The sequence below is a fragment of the Brachycentrus maculatus genome, unplaced genomic scaffold, assembly GCF_059751285.1.
Source record: "Brachycentrus maculatus isolate JH-2025_06_01 unplaced genomic scaffold, ASM5975128v1 h1tg000037l, whole genome shotgun sequence".
NCBI lineage: Eukaryota > Metazoa > Arthropoda > Insecta > Trichoptera > Brachycentridae > Brachycentrus > Brachycentrus maculatus.
This window is the reverse complement of record NW_028280791.1, coordinates 290643-318216: the sequence shown is the minus strand read 5'-3', so window position 1 is coordinate 318216 and position 27574 is coordinate 290643. Positions and strand designations below refer to the sequence as shown.

Below are 27574 nucleotides of genomic sequence, written 5' to 3'. Positions count from 1 at the left end.
TGGAAATATGTTTTTTTATTAAAAAATAATAATATTAAAAAAAATAGACTATATTATCTCATCCGCTCCCAATGGTGTATAGGGCACTGAATGAAATTGATGTGATATTGAGTCTTAAGTTAACCGTCTTACGCTTAAGGTAATCTTTAGTAAATATCTTCTTCATCTTCAAACCCTTATCAGCACCCCAATGGTGCATAGGGCATTGTATCATATAAACGCAGTGTTATCTTGATCGTTAACACACGAAGGAAAGGTGATCAGCCCTCCACTTCAGGTACCAATCCAGGGTAATATTGAACAAGTATTAGAGTGAATAATCACTTGTATTTATTTGACCCCCCCCCCCCTGGGAATCGAACCCGGGACTTCCAAAACGGTAGCTGAGCGTGCTGACCGTTTCTTGCCGATTATTCTGATTCATGACCGCTTTCAAGAATTTGAAATACTTGATCATGCCATGTTTTTCTCAGTCTTCCTCTGCTTCTATTACCAACGCCCTTGAGCGCCCTTGAGGTATTTTTTTACGAAAATGGCGCTATTTAAGTTGTCCAAATTTATTATTATTATTAACCACATTCGCCTCATAAATTTGTTTTACTGTTCTCTCTTCGCCCATTCGATTCACATGCCCAAACCATTTTAACACACTTTTCTTAATTTCGACTCTTGACTTGACAGAAATACTGCATTATACATATCGCTCACTCCTTTCAAGAACGTCAGAAATCAAAAAACTTGATTTTTCAGGAGATCGTTTTTAATGTTTTAAAATATAATACAATGTATTAAAAATAAATATCAAGCCAGTTATTGAACTTTTAACTGTGCAACAGATTACAACTTTTTAGGTAAAACCTGGTTGTTCTCCATATGAAAAATATTTAGTATATTTAAAAACAACAATCAAACAATACATTTTCTTCAAAATGCAAAAATAACACTTTCTGCCCTGTAGCGGGTAAATATTGAGTTAAAAATATGCCACTTTTGCTGGGATATAGTACATTTTCTGGGCATTCCAAAAACATGCACAACTGAGAATTTACGATTTTTCCAATATGACGTTCTTGAAAGGAGTGAGCGATATACGTAGTGTGAATTAGCGTCTTTTATGTATTAATCTCAATATAAAATGTGTGAATAAATGTAGTTGATAGTACAAACCAGTACTTTCAGGAAGCGAAATATATTTTTACAATTTTTTTATGCTGTAGTTAGGATGAAAATATAATATTATGGGCTTGAAGCCAGGATTATCAGTCCGGGCCAGGGACTTGGCCTGCCCTGAGCGGGCCTGCGCGGGCCTGAGCGGCCCTCGGCGCGGCGGCCCTCGCCTCGGCCGGCCCTGGAGCTGTCAAGCAGGGCCGCCGGAGGAAGATGGATGACCTGGCGATGGAAATCTGAGGGGGAACTTGCAAACCTATGACGCTCACGTCGAGACAGCCCTGCAACTTTTATTTACAAATACTTTTATAGTTATAACTGGCTAAAATCACTTCCAAACATGTACAGAAGCACGTAAGACATACTGTGTCAAATACCTTCAGCTTTTATTTTTTATTACTAATGTTACTTTTTACATAAATCAATTATATTTTGTCTTTTTTTCTTCTTTTTACCCTTATCCGTACCCAATGGTGTATGGAGCATTGTATTGTATCGATGCAGTATTATATTGATAGCTAATTGCATGAAGGCAAGTTTATAAGTCCTACGTTACTCATAATAGTCCAGAGTGATATAAAATAAATTTGAGCGTACGAATCATTTATATTTATTTATTGTTTGTTCAGGACGGTAGCCAAACGAACTGACTAGTACACTACGGTGGCGGATGATATAATTTGGTCAAAATACGAGGATGCATATTAATTTTAAATATTATTTAATTATATTTCACATTTGGTATGCATTATTTCGTCCATCTGCAAATCGCTACAAAGCAGGCATTTATATTTTTCGCATTTTGTGAGATCATTTTTACGACACCTTTCCTGTATTAAACATGGATATTACATATATAATTATGTATATTTCACCTATTTAACATACTACTGGAATTAATATTATATAAACTTTATAAAATAAAACAACTTAGTTTTAACCACTTTTTATTGGTACACTTTTTCCAACCGGTTTCGAGAAGAACTTTGTCATCCTCAGGGTTTACGTACTAATTATAAAATATTGAAATACTCATAGTTAGTTTATAGTTAGTTACCCTTCCCTTTACGAAACCGAAAACTTCTACGCACTCCGTACACCATATGAAAATAACCGGACTAGTATTTGGTTAATTTAATTGAATCTAAGCCAACGACTATTATATGTGAAAAATAATACTTTATTAAGTTTATATTTTGAGGCACCCTGTCGACGTACCCTAACAGTTACAGACAGATCGGCAACTGGGGTAGGAAAAACATAAACACATTTACTTTATGAGGATACGTTATGCGTGCACAAATAAATAAAATGTTGATGATATTTAAAATATTGTCCATGTTAAAAAAAAACAATTAAGAACCTTTATACTTTATTTACTTTTATTATGAAGTACTTTAAATTTTATTCTTAAGGGACTCGTAGATACATATTGGTTAATTAAAAATAAAGTTATGTAGTTACGGAATGCTTAAAATAGGGACACTTTCTCACAAGTGATACTCAACATCGGCGGGACCCGACACGACATGTAAAGAAAAAAGATATGGACTTCTTTTAAACCTAGTTTAATTACGATATTTTGATTTTATTGTCAGTAGCTATATCTTCGATTATTTTGGAATGGTTAGCGTGTTCATCTATCGTGCTGGAGGTCCTGGGTTCGATACCCAGGGGGTTGAAAATAAATTTTTAGTGGTACTACACAAACTAACTAAACTAACTAACTAACCATCACGCCGCTTCACCGCAGGGGTAGACAGAGAGAATAGAATACCATGCCACCCTGTCTTTGCAATCATTCTTCGCCTTTTCCGTATTCATACATTTCCTCATACATACCCGGGTCTTACACACTAATATTACCCTGGACTGGTCTCTGAAGCGCAGGAGTGATCACTTTGCCTTCATGTATTAACGATCAAGATAAGACGGCGTAAATATAATGCAGTTCTCTATGTACCATTGGGTGTGATAAGGGTTAGCTATCTTATTTAATTTATTTGTTATGGGTAGAAACTTGTAAAAATAAAGTACAAAGATACATATCCAATGATTGATAAGAAATCGTTTAGAAATTACGAGGGATTTCTTTCTTTATTTATTTTTGTTGCCTTGTGTATATGGTGTATATGGTAATATACTCATACTAAATCTTATCATATGAGCAAATACAATTTTCGGTGGATTATTTAATCCTTAAAATTATTTGTGGTAAAACAATATCTATTAATACATTTTTAACAAATACCAACTATATTGTGGTATTGAAAAAGAATTATAAATTTTAAGAGTGAGCAATATAACCCAACACAAATCCAAGATGTATATTCATAAATGTATGTAGGTACTCGTATAATGGAAGGAAAAGGACTTGCCATGGTAAAGAAAAAACATTGTTTGATCGTAATTTTTATTTACAGGTATAACAATATAATTACATAAATTTTATATCAATTTTTAAACAGTCCAATAAAACAGTCACATTTTATCCATTTTACTTATTAAATAATAATAGGAAATAGGATAAATCGATATAAAATAATTTGTTTTTAAATCAAATATTATATTATGTAATTACACTTTTAATCTTATATGTAATAGAATATAAATAAAATGCAGTGAAGGACGATTTATTAAGTATGGTAGATAGACCAGTCGCTAGGTTATTTGATATTGCATTAATAAAATACACCAGGTTTTCTTATGTTTTTATAAGATCAAATATACGCAGAGTAAATCCCTATTTTTGGGACTTAACCCCGTTACTTTAGTGGTCAACTTGATATGCATATTTTAACTGAAAATGCTTACAAAATAAACTTTTATGTATTTTGTTCATTAATTTTTATACTTTTACCACTAAGGTCGGTTTTTTTTACATTAAAACATTCAGAGTGAATGTCCAAAATTGTAGATCTCAGAAAAATAATACCTTAAAATTTGGATTAAGACATCCAATAACTCCCTTTCACAAAAGAAATCTGATATATTTAATTAATGCAATTTTTTTTTCAAATAGCGACAACTAAAATTATGTATGGTTTGTGGAATATAAAAATTCAAATAATTTAAATATATAAATTATTTGGTGAATATGCATTCGTAAAAATTACATTTAAAAAAAACTCATTTCTTACATCTAAAATTAGTACTTTAAAATATCTTAGGTAAATATTAGGGACGTCATTTTTGGATGACTTTTTTTTCAAATTAACTAAATTTATTTATTGAAAGTCATAATTTAATGCCAATGAATTGATGTTATAAAATTATTATGAATTTATTAAGCTACTTTATAAAAAATAATTTAGTACCATGGTTGTTAATTAATTAGGCTATTTTATAATTTAATTATGATATATTATGACGATCTCAATTTGTGATTTTAAAAGTGTAAAAAAAATAATTCATAAATTAGTAAAACCTACCTTATGCTATATAAATATTTACTCTTAAATAATCATGCGTATTCGGAATCAATAATTGTATAATAATAAAAAACCTCACCAATTACACATATATTTTGTATATTAAAAGCTTTGTTAACTTTGTAGTATGGTAATAAAACATTTTCCTTATCATTCATTTTAAGTAGTATTACAAAAAGTGAATGATGAATGATAAGGAGAGAGTTAATTACACATATTCTTTTCCAATTTCAATGATCCCGAGTAGCTTGATGAAGGCCACTATAAATAGATATGATCTATGATTTTAATACTTTAGTAAAGTAGATCTAAATTATGTATTTTTTTTAATTTCTATTCCATTATAATTGGGTTATAGTTTGCTCGGGCCAAGGAGTTTGATTGTTGGTGCAAGTCGATGGGGTGAATCGCATATCTTGCTGTCCTCTGGTCCATCCAGACATCTGGTTATTCTGATGATGAGGAGCATGAGCCATCAGCCTGTCGACCAAGGCTTGTTGGACCCTCAACTCTCTCTCAGTCCCAGGAGACCCGGAACCAGACCGACTGGAACCGGCTGGAGAATAAGTATTCCTGTCTGTTGACGTCACGCCCTTGTTTTCTTTCTTGAACTTCATCCTCCTGTTTTGGAACCAGATCTTGATTTGACGTTCCGATAGGCCAAGATGGGCTGCTAGCTCTATGCGGCGCGGTCTGCAAAGGTAGCGGTTGAAATGGAACTCTTTCTCCAGTTCTACTAGCTGTCCGCTGGTGTAGGCAGTTCTTGCTCGCTTTCCTGTGGATCCTTGCTGGCTTCCGTTGCTTCCGCTTCCGCTGGTATTAGCATCAGGACGTGGGGCACGACCTTCTGAAACAAAATAATGACAAAAATTTATATTTTATTCACACACCTCATTAAAAGCAATAAACGATTCGCAGATCCTTTACAAATATTTGAATATTTATTTCATTAATTGATTCGCAGTCAATATGATGCAATCTGTCTGCATAATTTATTTAGTTTTTTACTCTATAAATACTTCTAATTAAATATATTATAACACGTGTTTCGAAGCAATCACTATCAAACGTCGTATTGCATCGAAACACGTATCACTATAGATTCGAAAATTAGTGTTGCTTAAAAAGTTAAGGTTACAAACGATATGGATAATTGATTCTACTTTTCTAGGTTTGATTTTAATTTCCATATAACAGAATTAATTTAATAGTATTTCGAGGTCCCTCGATTCCATCTTATTATCAGCACTTTTAGTTGTAACGACTGCTATGATTTTAATAAAAACCGGCAAACCAAATTGAAATCACCGGCATTATTTTTTCCGACACTGTAGGTACTATGTATTTAAAATGTGTTTTTTATTGTTTTTAGTTATGACACAAGAAATATCTCAGCCTTGTGCACTTACTTACGTTCTAGAATAAGTACTTTTCGGCACTTATTCTCAAACAATCGGCATGAATGAAGCTGGCATCGGTCCGTAAATATCTCGCATTTGGTTAACATAAACACCCTTAACAATTGGACAAAGCCAGGTAAATATCGGCCGCTGATATTTGGAATCTGACGCTAGTGAGATGGTAATTCCGAGATAAACCGCAAATACCCCCCCTTTCACGTTATCCCTGCCTGGATATAAGATCAGAATACAAACACAAGCAGCGGAATACATAAAACTTTTTAAAAGTTATTTTATCCTGTAAAGAAACGGCGGGATTGGAGCCTTTGTGTGTGAATGGGTGGGTTTTGTTTTATTCATGAATCGTCCCATCTGTTATAGGTATTATATAAACGTATGAAATCTACGTCACATACCTACTGTTTGAGAATAGTGATATGTCATTTGTTAAGTTACTTATTTGAAATATACGAAAATCTGCGAAAATATTATGGAATAGAAATATTTTTGTAAGCAACAGAACAGACACGTTTCACCTTAATTTATGTAAAAAAAATGTAATTCCTTATTTGTTTACATTATTTGTAATCAATTCTTTTGATTATCTGTGTAAATAAAAAATGTAAATATTAGTTTGTCCAAAACCTTAAATCTTAATTTTTATTATTAATGTTTTTCACCGATTGCTTTAAAATTAAGACACAGCGTTGTATTCGAACACGCGCGTTTTTTTATATACCTGCGAGAGGTAAAAAAACATGTATTTTCAGCAATGGCAGGGCCATATGTTGAAGGTAACAGTAACATACCATAAATTAAACATTATTCATGGCGGACAGCATTGACAACAAGCATTGTGAAATTAACAACAAAAAAAGGATTTTTCAGGAGATCGTTTTCAAAGTTTAAAAATATAATACAATGGATAAAAAATAAATATCAAGCCACTTATTGAACTTTTACTGTGCAACAGATCTTTTAAGGTAAAACCTGAATGTTTTTCTCCATTTGAAAAATATTTAGTGTATTTAAAAAAAATATTTCAACAATACCCTTTGTTCAAAATGCAAAAACAATACTTTCTGCCCTGTAGCGAGAAAATATTAAATTAAAAACATGCCGCTTTTGCTGGGACATATTACATTTTCTGGGCATTCCGAAAATATGCAAAACTGAAAGTTGACGATTTTTGATATAGGACTTTGTTGAAAGGAGTGAGTGATATGTGCTTTTCTCATTTCTTTCTTTTCCATTTAACTAGACTGAACTAAAGCACCGCGTCGCCGAGTACAACTAGTATTTAAAAAAAATATATATTCAGCCAAATTAAATGGGAAATAATTAATGTTGCAATTTACATAACAAACATGAATTTATGGGAAAGTATGAGTTTTTATATGAAATAATAGAGAATAGGAAAAATGAAGTGGTATGTTTTGTAAATGCTAGCTGTATTTTTGTTTAAATTTCTTCACTAATTTTTGAGTGATTATGTTGAAATTTACAAAATAAAAGTCTGAAATAATCAAGAAAAAAATAATAACACGATAAGTTCGCCTGAAGTAAAAATATGTTTAAAATGCATACATTAATAATAACACCCTTATCACTTGACACGCGTGTCAGAATAATCCTTATCACTATTTACACTACATACCTTTTCCAAAGATGACTTATGTAAAAGATATAAAGAAAAATTGACAGAACGAAAAAACATTATGTTCTATCTACACCAAATTGAAAAGAAATGATAAATATTACACAAAGAAATATTTAAAAAAAGCAAAATATATTTGTTACTATTTTTTTAAATATAGTATTTTTTTAAATAAAAGTATTTCGGATTATATATGGGTAGTTTTCTGTGGATGAAGTTAAAACAAGGTGTGTCTTTTTCAAATTGATTTCGATTTTTTTATTTTACGGAAATTACGCTTGATTTTTTTTTATTTCTTTATGTATGCTGTAGGTATATCAAACAAATTATTACTCTTTTCAATTGATAAATTTGTACAAATAATTTAAATAATAAGCGTAACAGTTCCGCCTGTAACGATTCAAATAAGCTGAATTTAAGTTGCTTCAAAATGTATAAAACATTTTAGATTCGTGAAACATTTTAGAACACACTAAGAACGGGAAAGATATTTCTACGCGTTCTGTCGATTGGTACTTAAAGGACGGAGAGGATATTTTTACAACATAATAAGCTAAAAATTAAAATCTTCTACCAGATTTATCAGACTTTTACAGAACTTATACAAAATATAATTCAGATTATTTTGATTAGTTTTACGTTCTGTACTGACATCTCTTGGTGGAACTGCATTTTATGTAATAAAATAACAATTCATGTTTTTTTCACATTTATTTTATTTGATGAGTGACCGGGTTTTGCGGTTACCGACATCACCAGTCAAATGGTGTAGGTTTCGACGAAACCCGGTAACTGGTCAAATAAATTATATGCTGAAAAAAACTTATGCGTAGTTGTTATTTTATATCTTTTGTTATTTTATTCTCTTATTGACAGTCGATAAAAACATTCATCAAACACAAATATGCTTGTAGATAGGTGTGTACACGAATTTGTATATATTTTAAGTGTGAACATAGCTTAAGTAGTAGAGTAGAAGATTATAGGTAGACACAATAATGATAATAATCCTGAGCATGTCAACCCTTTAAATGCTGAGAACAATGGCCTCCCAGTGATTCATTGCCCCGTGTGACAAAGTGTTGACAAATTTATAGCTTTATTGTCTGCATTGTTATACATAGAGCAAGCTGTTGATCATCGCCATCGTTCCACAACAAGGGTTAAGGGTTTTCTGGGTTTATGAGACAAAAATGTACGCTATATAAAAACCAGTGCTATTATTGGAATAAGGAAATTGGGATCACTCTGATTTACTTGTATCTACGCAAAAACGACTTTATGGAAATGAAAAAGCTATTGTTATCATATTATTATCACATACTAAACATATCGATAGCTAGATTTATATTATCCACTGACACTTCGTGATGGAATTGCATTTTTAATTTATTATTAGATTAAAACCAATATTATTAGCTTTTCCACTTTTTTTATTTGACCAGCGACCGGGTTTCGTCGTTACCGACATCATCAGACTGATGATGTCGGTAACGACGAAACCCGGTCGCTGGTCAAATAAAAAAGTGGAAAAGCTAAAAATATTGGTTTTAATCTAATAATAAATTAAATATCGATAGCTTTCATTGCATCGCAAAACTCCGAAATTCTGAAACTTTGTTAGTGAGCCATGATTCTTTTTTATAATTAATTCTCAATCAAACGCTGGATTATTTCTTCTGAATTAAAGTTTAAATTAGTATATACTGCCATTTCTTACAATCTATTGCGACGTGTTTCGATGCCTTCCGCATCATTTTCAAACACGGGGTTTGGTAAGTAAAGCTTAAATTAAAAATGGAAAAATGTAATATTACCACTAAGTCATCAATTAAAGAAATTACTGGATTACTTACACTATTAACGTCTGATGCACCTATTTGTAAAGAATTATGGTAATTAGAACAATCAAACAAGTTCATACCGATATATATATATATATATATATATATATATATATATATATATATATATATATATATATATATATATATATATATAAATATAAATATATATATATATATATATATATATATATATATATATATATATATATATATATATATATATATATATATATATATATATATATATAAATATAAATATAAATATATATATATATATATATATATATATATATATATATATATATATATATATATATATATATATATATATATATATATATATAAATATAAATATATATATATATATATACATATATATATATATATATATATATATATATATATATATATATATATATATATATATATATATATATATATATATATATATATATATATATATATATATATATATATATATATATATATATATATATATATATATATATATATATATATATATATATATATATATATATATATATATATATATATATATATATATATATATATATATATATATATATATATATATATATATAAATATATATATATATATACATATATACATATATATATATATATATATATATATATATATATATATATATATATATATATATATATATATATATATATATATATATATATATATATATATATATATATATATATATATAATATATATAAATATATATATATATATATATATATATATATATATATATATATATATATATATATATATATATATATATATATATATATATATACAGGAAAAGTAACCAACTAACAATATGTAAAATGTTCAGGAGGGCTATTGAAGTCACTTTTTTTGCTTGCCAAGAAAATAAACATAAATGTAGTTAGTCATTTTAACAAGTCAATATATTATACTTCTAAGTTTACGATCCTTTGGGTTTTTTTCAGGTCAATATAAAGCTAGTAAGATATCAAATAGTCAATTTAATACAATTTAAAAAAGTTAATATTAAAAATTGTATGTATCTATGAAATAAATAAATATATAAAACATTATAATATTTTACGAAAATGGCGCTATATCAATTATCCAAAATTATTATTTATATTCTCATATTTATTTTTTAGGTATAATATTTATCCACAAACACATTACAAAAAACAACTGCGTTAACACTCAGTTATGTATTTTAAAATAAACATTTCATACTTGTAAAAATACCGGCGTTTGTATGTGGATTGGAAACAGATTCTTATCCACGGAATGATTGACAGCAACCACTCCAGCCGAACACGTCGGTTGAAAGCTACCCCTGGCGACATCTGCGTCCCTGTTCCCCCCGCGCGCACACGCGGGAGAGAGGGAGAAGGAGGTAGAGTGGAAGATACGATTCTGTATTTGCGAATCCAATTTGTGGTAGGGGAAATATTAATTTCCTCCCCATATGCATATTTAGTTTCGGTATTTATTTTCCCTCTTGAAGGAAACTGTAGCGGGCAGCGGAGGTAAGGGAGGGGGGGACATGCGGTATTACCATTACCGTGGAGAAAGGAAGTGGAGAGGAATAATACTAATGGAGTTGTTACTTTCAAGAATATTTCTGAATTGTTCGATATTTAAATACATATTTGAATATTGAAAACACATATTTCCTATCTAATTTTGGAGTTATTACTTTCACGAATATTTATGAATTGTTCGATATTTAAAACCCATATTTTAATATTGAAAACACATATTTCCTATCTACTTTTGGAGTTGTTACTTTCACGAATATTTCTGAATTGTTCGACTTTTAAAACACATATTTGAATATTGAAAACACATATTTCCTATCTACTTTTGGAGTTGTTACTTTCACGAATATTTCTGAATTGTTCGACTTTTAAAACACATATTTGAATATTGAAAACACATATTTCCTATCTACTTTTGGAGTTGTTACTTTCACGAATATTTTTGAATTGTTCGATATTTAAAACACGTATTTGAATATTGAAAACGTATATTTCCTATCTACTTTTTCCTCAAAGGACCATTAAACCTTTTTCAATGTTCTTATATAAGCTTGTTTATGCAACTCCTAGAACCTAAGACGTTACTGCTATTCTTTTAAACTAACTAACTAACCATCACGCTACTTCACTGTGGGTGTAGGTAGAGAGGATAGAACACCACGCCATACCATTCTGCCATTGCTAGTGCGACACTTGTTTCCAGCATCATGCATCATTTTAAACACCGTAACGGTGTTTAAAAATTATGTGGAATGCATCGAAATACGTGTCACAATAGATTTTAAAACAAAATCGGTATTTACCAAGTAAAATTTAGATTAAAAATTGATGTATTTTATCACAAAGTGACAGCTAAATTAATTAATGAAATTTACAAATTTATCGTTAAATTTGTATTAAAATTTGTTATTTATCAATATAATTAAAATTTTCAATACAAATTGGAATATTTATCTAAATACATAATCAAATTATGATACGTCTTCTGAAAAATATCTGAAACCCTTTCATTAAATACAAAGGCAGTATTGTTCCAAGGGTAGTTATTTTGTTCCAGTAAGAACTGTAGCGCAGGGTGGTTGTTCTTATAACTTTTGTGTCGGTGGATTTATTCCATGTCCCTTTTAATCCCTCTACAAATTAGTTTGCGTTACGCGGTATTGCTTTATTGAAGAATGCCATTTTGAAATGTTTTTGTACTTTACCAAATGTTTTACAAACTTCGCCATAATAAGCTTTGTAAAAATTGGCGTTGTTATAGAAAATTTAAACATTACATACATATTATCCGATTTAAAAATCGTATAACATTTTGGGTGTCCAAATATTTATTTTCAAATCTGTTCCTTTTTTACTTAGTAGATATTTTAACACTTAACTACATAGCTTTAATTACCTTTATTTACTCGTATGTTGATATGTAAAAATTACACAGTCCAACCAAATTAATTTGATATTGCAATCTAATTAGACATATTAATATTTAAATAAATAATGCAAAAATACGGTACTTAAAGAACTCGCCTACGTAGTGTAGTGGTAAAAGCGTTGAGCTACTTTTCCGCAGGTCCCGAATTCGATTTCCACCGGGAGTTAAAATAAATGTAAGTTACTGATTTAACAAGCATATGATTGATCAAGGTGATGCCTTAATGCAATTAACGATCTAGTTAGAAATATTCATATTTAAATAAATAATGCAAAAATACGGTACTGAAAGAACTCGCCTACGTAGTGTAGTGGTAAAAGCGTTGAGCTACTTTTCCGCAGGTCCCGAATTCGATTTCCACCAAGAGTTAAAATAAATGTAAGTTACTGATTTAACAAGCATATGATTGATCAAGGTGATGCCTTAATGCAATTAACGATCTAGTTTGAAATATTCATATTTAAATAAATAATGCAAAAATACGGTACTGAAAGAACTCGCCTACGTAGTGTAGTGGTAAAAGCGTTGAGCTACTTTTCCGCAGGTCCCGAATTCGATTTGCACCAAGAGTTAAAATAAATGTAAGTTACTGATTTAACAAGCATATGATTGATCAAGGTGATGCCTTAATGCAATTAACGATCTAGTTAGAAATATTCATATTTAAATAAATAATGCAAAAATACGGTACTTAAAGAACTCGCCTACGTGGTGTAGTGGTAAAAGCGTTGAGCTACTTTTCCGCAGGTCCCGAATTCGATTTCCACCAAGAGTTAAAATAAATGTAAGTTACTGATTTAACAAGCATATGATTGATCAAGGTGATGCCTTTATGCAATTAACGATCTAGATAATACTGCGTTGATACGATGCAGTGCCCTACGCACTATAGGAGACGGATAAGGGTAAGAAGAAAAAAAAACTCAATGATTACACTGCAATATTAAAATGTGTTACAAAATGTTTTTTTTAGAAAAATAATAGTTATAATATGAATATATCTGTTCATGTTAACGCTGTTCATGTTCATTTTATTACAATTTCGCAAATGAATGTTAATATAAAGAAATATTCAAATCTCTATTTTGGTATATTAATTTAAAAATATATTATATGTTAAAAGTAAGTTATTTTTCGCATAACTAATTATTGAAATAAATGTTTATATTTTTCCCTCACTAAATACAATAACAACGTGTTGATGAGATATGCGTATTTTTATTTATTTATGCATATTTACTACATTATAGAGAAAAACGTATGTTTCCTCAGTAAAATTAATATTTATTTTTGAAAAGATATTTAAATGGTGAAGTTTGAGAACCTTTTTTTATCTTGAGTGTCTTTTTTAGACGTAAACACTTGGAGTTTCGATTTGCATTCGATCCTCTCCGCGAAGGGTGAATACATTATTTATTTAAATTCTAAATATAATGTACAGTTTAAAGGTTCTAGATATATGAAATTGGAATGGGGAGCGTTGAAACGTAAGAAAATCCTACATAATCGGAAGAAAAATGGAAATCCTTTACTTTGAAAAACGTAGAGAAGGGAGGCGAACTAAAATTTAATTTACATTGAAATTTGATTGTACCCTATGTAAAATTGGTTTTAGTGCAAAGTGTTGTGGTCGGTGTAGGTATTGTGGATGGGTTAATACTGAAATTATTATTTATTGATTTGACGCTAATTTGTAGAACTCCATTTTAATTTATGTATCTATTGTTAAATCAAAGCGATTTTTTGAGTCTACTAAGTTGTATTTTATTGTTGAAATAACTTTACATTGTAAAACGCCCTTCGGGTGATTTCTGACCAACAGGGTGCGATTTAAATTGACGATTTAATAAAATTGAAATAAATACAAAAATAAGAAAATTTTCCTATGCGAATTTAACTTTATTATTTTTTGACATCTCATCAAAGATGAAGACGAATATGGAAGTCTGGGCATTCACGGAGCTGACGACCGTCAAAGGTTGGTTTAAGTGATCACTTTACACACGTGTAACATTCACAAATTCTACCCATTATTGACAACCACACTACTCAAATTCTTGGATGTTCTATATATATATATGAACCAATTTAGAAACCTTGTTCTTGAATCACTAGAACTTCACTAGAGACATCTATTGGTGAGATGTAAAGAAGAATTTAACTAGTTGAGCCAATAAGGGATTTAGGTTTAATAGGATGTGTGTTAGAATATCTTTCTGGCGCTATGATCTTATGAGCTCAGATACACTACTACTACTACTGCTACCATTACGCCGTTTCCCCGCAGGGGTAGGCAGATCAGTGGTGAAGGAATAAAAACATTATTGACATAAAACGTAATTGAAAAATCTTTTTAAATGCAACCAAAAGAAATATTTTTCATGCTTGCTGAGATGTAAAAAAAATCTTCTACATGGACGAAATCAAGATTTGTGAATAAGTATTTGGAGTCACTCAAAATGTTGTGAATAAATATAATTGGCAAAATTACAAGCTTAAAAAAAATTATATTTAAATAGAATCCCGGGTTCGGATATTGCATACATCAAAATAAAAGGGTCTCTACTCAATACAAGCTTTCTCAATCCAACATAGATAGATGGTTATTGTAAATTGTGAGCTCATATGTATTGCGCCATGAAATTAATGATACGTTTAGGAGTTCCAAAAATCTGAAAAGTGTATTCAATCATGGGTAGAATGGAATGAATATTGCACAAGTGTAAAATTATCACTTAAGCAGTTTTTTTATTTTATTTTAAAAGGATTTGCATTTAATATTTATCGTGCTTACTTTGTTTGTTCGCCTCCGTAGTGTAATGGTCAGCACGCTCGGCTACCGTTCTGGAGGTCCCGGGTTCGATTCCCGGGAGGGGTAAATAAATATAAGTGATTTTTTCACTGTACTATTTATTCAAAACTACCCTGGACTGATATCTGAAGCGGAGGGCTGATCACCTTTCCTTCATGTGTAAACGATCAAGATAACACTGCGTTTGTATTACGCAGTGCCCTATGCACCATTGGGGTGCGGATAAGGGTTTTATATATATATATATATATATATATATATATATATATATATATATATATATACTATGTGTAAAGTTTATAGATCATCAAACGGATTTTTGTTTCTTCTAGCTAATAAAAAAATAACAGTAACCAGCTATGACACTTAGCCAGCCTATGATGGGTCAAAAGCCCTTTTAATGCCCATACTTCCATAGTCTTCTTCATCTATGTTAAGATGTCAAAGAATATAAAAGTAACGTGTTTACATAACGAAAGTTTTACATACATAACTCTTTTTTCAAATAATGTACATTTGGCATGTAACATGCCACTAAATCCATTTTCCTCCTACAAGCGTAGTTTCGGATTCTTTCCATTTTGGTGACATTTTTTCCCATTTTTTTCTCTATCGCGTGTGTAACTAAAACATTTTAAATCCATATATAGCTCCAAACATGAGTAGTAGGATTTCTCCGTGTGAGGGGGCGGCGGTATTCAGAGGGTGGGGGAGGAAAAACGTGGGGGGATGAGTTGCCAAATCGCGAAATAATGACACGCGGCGCGCTACCGCTCGGGGGACCCCTATCCTCCCATCTGGGGTGTGTCGGGGGTAGGGGTGGGTGGTAGGCCCGGCACCCTACGTGACGATATTATAGAGGAAAATTTTTATTCTAAAAAGTTTAAAGTGATTCCTGGCGTGGAGTACCGCGATTGATTTTGCGACTTTATTGCCAGATTCTCGTATCTACTGGGAGCCTATTACGGGAATGGCTTCCTACCTTACTGAGGGCTAAAAAAGCAGTACCTTCACGTACCTACCTACCCTTTTGCGCCAGTTTTTAAACTGAATCTTGAATTTGAAAATTTTGTTTTATGATCGAATACAATAGAGAATTCTGATTTCCGCCCAGTATAATATGAATAGCAAATTAATTTTATTTAAAATTAGGTATCAAGTGACGTCATTGAATTTTTTTCTTAAAACACGTTGTATAATAGATGTTCGAATGATGATATATAGTCAAATACGCAAGGGTGAGATAAGCATTATCGATAAAATGAAGAAAGGTGTGTGAAGATGGTTTGAGCATGTGAATCGAATGAGTGATGAAATAATAGTAAAACAAATCAATTGGGCGAATGTGGTTGGTAATAGAAGCAGAGGAAGATGTAAGAAAACTTGGCATAATCAAGTATTTCAAATGCTCGAAAGTGGTCAAGTCAGGAGTTGTAATCATTGGCGGGTATGTATGCATGAGATGCATGAATGTGGAAGAGACGAAAATTATTTGCAAAGATAGATTGGAACTTTGTTATATTCTCTCTGCCTACCCCTTTGGAGAGCGGAGTGATGGGTAGCTCTTATAACCCTTATCTGCACTCAATGGTGCATAGGGCACTGCATCGTGTTGACGCAATGTTATCTTGATCGTTACTTACATGATGGCAAGGTGATCACTCCTGCGCTTCAGGGATCAGTTCAGATAAAGAGTGTAAATTCACTAATATTTATTTTTAACCCCCTCCCCCACCTACGAATCGAAACTGGGACCTCCAGCACGGTAGCTAAATACGCTAACTATTACACCACGGAAGTGGACACGGAGTTAGTTAAATAGATAGTTAATTTTTCATAGTAAACATAATTCGGTAAACTATGATATTTCAAATATTAGCCAAAGAGTTTTTGGTGGATTTTCATGTTCTGGTTTTAATCATAAATTATTCAGGCGCTATTATTTCTAGAGTTAGTGAATTCTATTTAAGTCGCATGTAGTAGCTAATTTTCCAATATCAACTTCATAGTAAAGCTCACGCAACTTATGTTGTAAATGTGGCGGAATCACGCACCTGCAATCATACATTAATTTGCCTCTTGTAATTACATGTTGGATTAAAATATCACAAACATTAGTCCTTTGTAACTCCACCTTTAGTTCGAATCAGTCACACGAGCCGAGAGGGATTTTATACACGATTTAATACGAGGCATGGAAAGGTACCTACAATATAAATAAATCAACGTAAGAGTTAAAAAAAAAAAACTAAGCGGAAAGCTGCTCCGTATAAAAATATTAATATTTTAATACACGACTTCCATAAAAATAAAAAAAATCTATCTATGCCAATAAATATTAAAAAATAATGACAAAAAACACAAAAATTGATAATAATTTTTAATTTGCATGTATTCTTTTTATTTGATAAATTGGTTTTAATCATTTGAAGGAAAAAAAAGGTAAGTGTAATAATTCGGTTTGTAACGTTTAAAAAAAGATTATTAAGTTGGTTTAAAATTAATTAAAATATTTAATTTTTCATTATCATAAAATTAATAGCTATTTTTTTTATTAATCAGTGATCAGGTTTCTTCTTTACCGACATCATCAGACTAGTGGAAGGCAAGACAATATTCTTTATTATATACACAACAAAGCAGGGGATGAAAACCATAATTTAATATAAATTTTCAAACAAAATAAATTTAAATTCAATAAATTTAGCAGTGTATTATAATAATAATGAAAATAACAAACTAACTCAATATCACGCCACTTTCCGTGGGGGTAGGCAGAGAGAATAGAACGCCACACCAATCTGTCTTTGCAAACAAGTTTTGCCTCTTCCACGTTCATGCATATCATCATATATACCCATACATTCTAATAATATTTACCTAACAGAATTTTATATTTTGTAAAAATAATATTGATTTTGTCTAGCCTCCCACCATCCTGATGATGTCAGTAACGACAAAACTCGTTCATTGGTCAAATAAAATGAAATTGGAAAAAAAACTATACACTTGTTATTTTATTATATGAAAATTGAATGATAAGGTTAGTGTTAAGCGCCCTTGATTTAATTTATGGTTTTTGTCATTATTTATGTTCAGGCACTATTACCCTCTGATTGCAAACAGGTACATAAGGTATCAAACGTTTTGACTAATACCACTATTCTGTTTTTAGTTGCATGGAAGATATCGCTTCTTAGCAACAAGCCCGCCAATATACATATTTCTTTTCTGTACGTGGAGTTAAAATAAAGAAATAAATTCTCCTAAGAACACAATAGTTATTTATGAAGAGACAAGAAGGTTTTACAATATTCCCTAATAATCCTTATTATTTTTAATTAATGTTTTAAGAAAAAGGCGCTATATAAATTATACAAATTATTATTATTATATTGATTGTTGGTCCCTCATATAAAGTAGCGGCAGCGAATATGAACTAGAAAAGGATTTTCAGGAAAGTGTGTTAACTTCAGCGTGTTTGCAATATCAACAGCCAACAGTCGGGACGTCAGAAGTAAGACAACCACCCCAACGCAGGATGACAGCCATCCAGCAAAACTTTGACAAGCCTTTACGATTGGCCAATATTCCGTAGCGCAAACTGGATGTAGACGTTGAGATCCTCCCCCCACCCCCCTCCCTAGCCAACTGTCAAACCTACCCCCGAACTGTCACTCATTCGTCACTCGTCAAAAACACGAAGCGGCTGTCCCCCTCTCGCCTTTGGGCGCGCTGGTCTTGCGTCCCGCTCTTGCGAGAGTAGACCGGGGTGAGTTGATCGCGGCGGTGAAACCACGTGGAAGTACATAATCCGGCTAACATGTACTGATGAAAGACAAGTTGAAAGATGAATAGGGTAGGAACGTTTGCTGTCTTGTTAGTGTGTGTATGAACTCGAGAGGAGATACCCGGTATCATTTCAATAAAATTAACGACACTATTTCAATCGTATATGAAAACTTTACCATTCTAAAATCATGATAAGATAATGTGTCTTTTGAATCACTAGTACGCGACTAGATTGTAGTTTTTTGTCTTCTATTTTTAACCATAAATGATAATAATAATAAAGCGCCATTTTCGTAAAATATTACCTCAAGGACCTTTATATTCTTATAAAAATGAAAACACTTTCGTTAAACCATTTTTGAGTTAATTAATGTAATCATGAATCTAATCTTGAGAACTGCGGACGTTTTCATCAACAGATGAAAATACAAAATATTACTATGTAAATATTTGTACATATTTATCATGATTTGATTACATCGTTTTATTTGTATGAACGCATAGAAATTTTTGACTATTTACAAGAACTATACATGTTATCAACAATTTTCAGCTGTTGATGAGAACAACTGTGGTTCTCCAAACTAATCGTTTTTTACAGCAATACAATTAATAATATCCGTGCATTTCCATGATTTTAATATTTATACACTTATGTGGGTAAAGTGAGTTTAAAAGAAAGTTACATTTCAATTATAAAATAGAAAATCAAAAAGTTAGTACTTCAAATGTAAATTATATTTAAAAAATTGCCACAACAATTTTATCTAAAGCTATAAAAACATTACTTGTCTCAGAAAAGTATAAGTAAATAGATGCTACATTTATTACAAATTTCCCCGAAAATGAATATAAGCACCTGCATTCCCAATTATCTATTAAGCATTTGGCCTCATCCTTAACTATAGGTTTTTCCCATAATTGTTATTGTGCATAGTATCCCTGATAGGACTAATTATAACCTAAGTGCCTATTATTGTTCAGCTATATGAGGACCATCAGTCCATTTAATCATCACAGTAGTTGATAATCCCCTAACAAGGCGAAACAATTGTCAGGAATTTTATTTTTATGTCTTTTTAATAATGAAATACAATTTAGTAGACTTTAAAAAAACAAATTTACATTTTTATTATAAAATAGGAAATCATAAAGTGGTTCAAATATAAATTATAAGTTATATATTATTTTACTTTGTACCTTTTATGGAAATACACGTATTTAGGCAATCCAGATGAATTACAATAAACGTATTTACGAGTTCTTATTTCGTCAACGCGCGTGTGGAATTTATTACCAAAATGCCACCGGATTTCAATCATATCGGATATTTGAAATTCAAATATCCAAATTGGCAATCAAACCCTGTTTGTTCACTCCACCTCTGTTCGTGAGTTGACAGAATCGAATCGGATTTTTGAATGCGATCGCATTACGAATCGAAAAGGGAGCAAATATTTGTTTTGCTTTTGCGGATAATAAAGCAATAAAATTCAGAGGACGCAGTTCAAACGTCCATTCGCGAGTTGAATGGAATTTTTAATTGCAACTTATCTACGCGCTATGAATGAGTTAAATAATTACGTTAATTTTGTTTGAATTAGTATTTAAATTAGTAAATTAATATATAGTACAAAGTGGATTTGATAGTGATTTGAATTAAGTGCGGATTGCAGAATAATAAAGCCTTAACGATAGAGCCTGTTTAAAGTTTAATTAATGTTAATTTTCTTTCAATTTAATTTTTTATCCCGGCAATATGCTTTAAAGTACTTTAAAAATACTCATGTAATCATTCGAACATTATATGTATCTAAAAAATACTGCACCATATAACATATGATGACTTAGGAATGATCATACAAAGATAAATACATATAAACAATTGTGATAATCGAATTAATGTTGATCTTGTAAAAAACGTGATGATTTATAAATAAAAATAATAGACTTGAATAACACCACTGTTGAGTTTATTGATGTAAACAGTACCTACTTATTTAGAGAAATTCAGATGTTCTCCTCATCAAAATTTAAAAATATATTTTTGAATTATTAATTAGAATATCTGTAATTCTTAAAATTGGGAGTGTTTACATTAATATACTCAAAAGTGTTATTTTACCCTGCTTCTTTTACTAATCACTTTTACTAATTCTTTTACCAGTCGTTTTAATATTTTTCTTCACTCATTTGATCCACATGCCCAAACCATCTTAATACGCCTTTCTTAATTTTATCGATAATGCTTCGTCAAGTCTTGCATTCTCTCATTATATCACAATTCGAACATCTATTATACAACAATTTGCGGCATATTTGTCTGATTGAATTCCTTCAGACTGCATTCAGTCTACTTTTATCCTTCTTTTATTAAGAGTAGCATACAGACTGTTATTTACGAAAGCATTTTATGAAAATGGCGCTATATATAATATAATAAAATATCAAAAATTATAATTAATTTTAGTATGCAAGGATTCAATATTGTTTGTTTCATGATATTTCCAACGAATTGTCATACTTTAAATAGGTTTATAGAATACATAGATAAATTCATTTGATGACACTTTTCTCGATAAATTGGTAGTTTACCTGACTTTTACGGTGTGTATTACGTTCGGTTACAACTTATATGCAGCATGTTAGAGTTTATTACAAGCGTCACCACCAAGGCAGGCAATTTACCCTGATAATGATAATAATAAGAATATACGTGAAAGTTTATGGTATAATATTTATATTTCCAACTTTGCTACACTATCTACCTGGGTCGGCGATGACGTTACAGCCCTGGGTAGGTACGTCACGTCCGTAACACCTGCTCAGGCATCCAGTATGAAATTTGGATGGGTGACATTGAAGGGTGAAAATAAGTAGATATTGGAAATTCGCTTTTGGGCGCAAAGCCACTCGAACTATAAATCCAGGGCCAAATCAGGAATCAAATCTCGAATATACTGTCTATTCAATTCCGATATAAACCTAAATTTTACATAAAAAACTAACTAACTAACTAACCATCACGCCGCTTCCCCGTAGGGGTAGGCAGAAAGAATAGAACTCCACACCACTCTGTCTTTGCAAACATTCTTCGCCTCTTCCACGTCCATGCATCTCCTCATACATACCCGCCGATTGTTACGACTCCTAACCTGACCACTTTCAAGTAATTGGCATACCTAATCGTACCATGTTTTATATATATTTATGTATATATATATATATATATATATATATATATATATATATATATATATATATATATATATATATATATATAGTACTTAAAAGAAATAATTCTTCTTGGTTCCACCAATCGAAATTTCTCCAGGATATGTATGGCTATTAGCCACAGTATGACGAAAACGAATATCTTTGCTTACATTGTTCAACATCAGTTGTTGCGCGATATTATCGGTAATTGCTCGCCACCATAGCGTAGTGGCTACTACGTTTAGCTACCTTGCTAGAGGTCACGGATTCGATTACCAGGGTGGTCGAAATAAATATTAATTTATATCATGATATCAAATTGATATTGCTCCGAACTACTGCCTCAAGTGTAAGACTGAACACATCCCAACACGTAATTAAGGATCAACTTAACATTGCATCAATTTGTTGCAGTGCCCTATGCACCACAGAAATATCAGTATATTAGAATTTATTCGAGTGCGTATTTTTGTTTTTAAAAATAAAAATAAATAATTAAACGTAGGCATGTTGCAATTAGGATATTATGACATATGTAGGTTTATAACTATGTTACACGTCAATTCCTTTGACATTAAGCTTCACATATCGGCGGCTCTTTTGAAGGGATTTACATATTTCGTTTGAAATTACCGCTGATTGTAAAATTTTGAAAATATATATTTGACATATATAATATAAAAATAATATATTAGATATATACATATACTCAAAAATTAACGGATTTGCACGTGTTCAGCGCAACCGGACACATACTGAACAAGACTGAATGCAGTCGAAATGCGATCCCTCAGACGTATGTGTGGCAAAACAGTGATGAAATAAGGAAAGAATGCAAGGCTGAGATAAGCATTATCGATAAAATTAAGAAAGGTGTGTTGAGATGGTTTGGACATGTGGATCGTATGGGTGAAGAAAGAACGATAAAACAAATTTATGAGGCGAATGTAGTTGGAAAAAGAAGCAGAGGTAGACCGAGGAAAGCTTGGCAAAATCAGGTATGTCAAATACTTGAAAGCGGCCGGGTCAGGATTTGTAATAATCGTAGGGTATGTATGAGGAGATGCATGAATGTAGAAGAGGCGAAGAATGATTGCAAAGACAGAGTGGTGTGGCGTTCGATTCTCTCTGCGGCGTAATGGTTAGTTAGGTAGTTTAGGAATTAACTTCCAAACAATAGAGATGGACTACGCGTTTTAAAATGCTAAAAAAAATTAACGTCGAAAAGTAATGTTAAAGTTATCAAGTAAAGATCAGGCGTTATCATTGGAATAGACCTCCATAGGTGATGAAGCTAGCAGTGCTAAAAACCACTAAATCTTCTATTGAATGTGGACCTTTTGTCTATTTTTTAAGACTACCGTCAGAATAGCTCTCGGTATAAAGAAAAAAAAGGATGAAAGTAGACTGAATGCAGTCGAATCGCAATTCCTTAGACGAATGTGTAGCAAAATGATGTATGTTAGATGTTCGAATGATAAAATCAGGAAATAATGCAAGGCTGACATAAGCATTACCAATAAAAATTATGAAAGGTGTGTTGAAAAGGTTTGGAAATGTGCAAAGACAGAGTGCCTCTGCCTACCCCTGCAATGAAGTGGCGTGATGGTTAGTAAGTTTATGGAATAAGGACTAACCTGGGGTCGAGCTGGACGGGTAGCTGCAGGGTTGGCGTTCCCTGTTACCAGGGCCGCAGGATGGCGAGCAGGTTGTATGACCTCCCAGTGACGAAGTGGAACTTGGAACATCTCCTGTAGCAGAAGCGCTGTTGGCCAGTATGGAGAGATCATTCTGGTTCCAAGCGAAGTTTCTTGGAGCAAACTGAAACAAATACTTTTTTTAATTGATTCGGCAGACAGGAAATAAATGTCCATTTATAAATTATCATATAAGTACTTGGTAAGTAGTGTGGTTGTCAATAATGAGTAGAATTGGTGAATGTTGAGTAAAAAGATCACTTAAACCAGTGATCAATAAGTAATAAAATAACTGTTCAATAAGTGATTAAATAAGTGATCACTTGAACCGTCTGTAAAGTGATCACTTAATTAATAATTTGATCAAATAAGTGATCACCAGTCTATGACGGACGTCAGCCCTGTAAATGCCCAGACTTCCATATTCTTCTTCATCTTTGATGAGATTTCAAAAAATAATACTTGGTAAGTATTAATTGATAATAATTACCACGTAAACGTTATTTTTTTACGTAAAACATTTATATTTTTACATCTTATTATAAAGTGAGTATTTATACATTTTAACGTCAAAAATATGACAACATTTTGTTTTCAATAATTGATTCGATAGTCACTTTTATGTTATATCTAAATGTAGATATATCGAATGTAGGGATCATATTGGAAGAAGAAATGGATGACACTAAATGATGAAATATTAAATTATAATTTCAATTCTACTTGGTAAATTCCACTATTTCTTAAAATCTAATATAATACGTATTTCGTGGAACATGTTAGGAAACAGTGGAATTTACAAAATAAAACAAAAATTTAAAATACATACATATATTTTAAATGAGTTAATAAAGTTACTACGATAATTTATCATAATCCATTTTCAATTATTTGATTTCTCTTTTTTACCCTTATCTGCACCTAATGGTGCATAGGACATTCCATCAAATTGAAGCGATGTTAAGTTGATCATTATTACTCTTATATCTACTTGTGGAAAAATATTAAAATATTAAAATCAGAGTCAAAAAACATTTACGTTTATTTTGATTTCCCTTGGAATCTAATAAATCTAATTAAGTGCGCAACATTTTTATGAGTATTAAAAACAAATTAACTTATAAATGATCTATAAGCTAATATAGAAGATGGTATACATGTTTTTTTTTTTAATTATTTGACGATTGTAATTAAAATAGGTATAATGCATGGAATTGAAGGTAAACACTTAAATGTATTTGTTTGTCTAAAAAAATATGCATTCAGTCCCTTTACCCGAAGAAATGAAATGAAACTCTTTGATTGTAACAATAATTAAATACATGAATTTATCAATTTACTTAATTATGACTACGAACGCATAGTAAAAATTATTGTTTATTTACCTACTTCATATTACTGGCATTATTTACTTATTATGATTTGATTAGATCGTTTTATTTTAATGAACTTTTAGAAATTTAATAATTCGGCAATAACTTTGTGGTTTATCATTCAAATTTTTGTGGTATATAAATCGTTTATTTTAATAAACTTTAAGATATTTAATAACTCGGCAAATAGTGTGTGGTATATAATTCAAATAAAAAAATAAAACAGTTGTATAAGACCACTTTTTGAATTTATTAATGTAAACACGACTAATTTCGAAAACTACAGATGTTATCAACAATTTGTATTTTTACCTGTTGATTAGAACATCTATAGTTAACGAAACCAGTCGTGATTACATTAATAAACTCAAAAAATGGTCTTATATGAGTGTTTTATTTTTATATATAAAACACTTCAAAAGTACACACAAGATCAAAGGAGTATTTTGAAACTTTACATATTTCTTATACATAAACGCTTTACTCATGAATTATATTTTTAATAAAATTAAAAGCTTATAAAAATCTTAAAGAGAAATACAATATTAAATGGGATACAATTTCACAAAAAGTTTTAAAAATTATATTTATTATCTAAGGAAATAAATATGATATACATATTTATAAATATGTACCTATGTATTTGTGTAATGTAATTTTTAATACATTTTTTATACACAATTTTACTGACGCATAGTTCGCAGAGTAAAGCATTTATAGTTTAAGAAATATGTATTATAATATTACGCCATGATTAAAATTTAAAAATTAAAAAAAAAAACAACAATTTGAAAATGTAAAGTTTACTTACATGATCGTAGTACGGGGGGTAGATTCCTGGATGACGCATAGCCTGATGAGGGAGATAGTTGTTCATATAACTACCATATGCCATATGAGGTGTATAACTAGCACTTGGATCACTGTACTGTCCGTAGGAAGGAGAATCAACATCACTTAAAACCGGTGTCACATAACCTAACTCGTGCCCTACGATTTGCTGATTGGCACCTTGTCCCATCCTCATGTCGAACTCGTTCAAAGAGCTGGAACCGTACTCCGCTTTCACAGGCATTTCTTCTGATCCTTCGGGATACTGTTGCGAAATCCCCAAGATATCCTGGATGCTGAATCCGGTCGAGTCTTTGTAATCCGGCTGGTATTCCGGTATGAATCTAGCACTGTATGCGACGTAGTCTTCGTGGGTTTGATTGTAGTCTTCGTCTGCTGTGTAATTCACTTCACTGTTCACTGAAAGTATATCCTCGACACTGTGCGAAGTGTTGTGACTTTTATTCGCGAAATATTCCGCACTGTCGACTCTCGAGGCGATCGCGTCCTCAGGGTGGGTAGTCAATGACTGATTGTCTCTAACTGCAGCAGGAGAGTTTAATAGGTCTCTTGACCCTTCCATAGGACCTTTCTCGGCCATTATCGACCAATAGCGATCAAGGATTATAGATAAGTCACCAAAGGATTAAAGTAGCGGGGGGCGATGTGTCATCGCAGGTGTTGATAGTTCGCACTAGCCATAAATTAAATGGATTTATTTCCTTTCATGAATATTGTTTTTCTAACAATTTCAAATAAATGCATGACTCATCACCGACGCCAGAATTCCAAAATTTTTACTTGGAATACATAAGTGCTTAGGTTAAAAGTACCTAAATATGCCTGATGCATTTATTTATCCACATTATTATTTTTAATTATATATAATACATTCATATATACATGTCGTTATAAGTATATTTTAATCCTTTGAAAGTGTGCACTCTACAAAATATTATAACACAAGAGAGATTTAGAAATTTATGAATGAGTTTTACTCACCCTATGCGTAGGGTTGATTCGTCCCTAATGTTTGTTGGCAAACAAAATTTACACCTCTGTTATATTACAACTGCATAGTATTTCCACGAATTTAGTAGAAATTTCGTGAAATTTCAATTCTTGAATGACTAACACTCACTTTTACATATGTATATATGTACATGTGAACATATGCATTATATACAACACGAACGTACTTTATAAAATATTATAACTTACAAAGCATCTCTCTTCTCAAAAAATACTATATATCCAGATAGGGTTGATAAGCTTGATATTTTTTCGTAACTAATTAACTCACTAATTCGATTTATTTATACAGTATAACCTTATATCACCAAATTCAATATTATGCAATTA

General features: G+C 31.1%; 1 protein-coding gene across 1 annotated transcript; it reads right to left on the bottom strand.

Annotated features, from left to right (window-relative positions):
- Window positions 1-4939: 4939 nt before the first annotated feature.
- On the bottom strand, window positions 4940-26813 carry LOC148312612 (uncharacterized). Its single transcript, XM_088275947.1, has 3 exons — window positions 26193-26813; window positions 23949-24132; window positions 4940-5445 (listed from the first exon to the last, which is right to left on the bottom strand). Exons 1-3 carry the CDS (start codon window positions 26811-26813, stop codon window positions 4940-4942), a joined length of 1311 nt encoding a protein of 436 aa, XP_088132073.1.
- Between the last annotated feature and the right edge of the window lie 761 nt (window positions 26814-27574).

Coding starts and splice junctions, on each gene's coding strand:
- LOC148312612 (XM_088275947.1), bottom strand. CDS start 26,813: ATGGCCGAGAAAGGTCCTATGGAAGGGTCAAGAGACCTATTAAACTCT. Junction 24,133..26,192: donor ACCCCCCGTACTACGATCAT/GTAAGTAAACTT, acceptor TATTTGTTTCAG/TTTGCTCCAAGAAACTTCGC. Junction 5,446..23,948: donor CCCGTCCAGCTCGACCCCAG/GTTAGTCCTTAT, acceptor ATTTTGTTTCAG/AAGGTCGTGCCCCACGTCCT.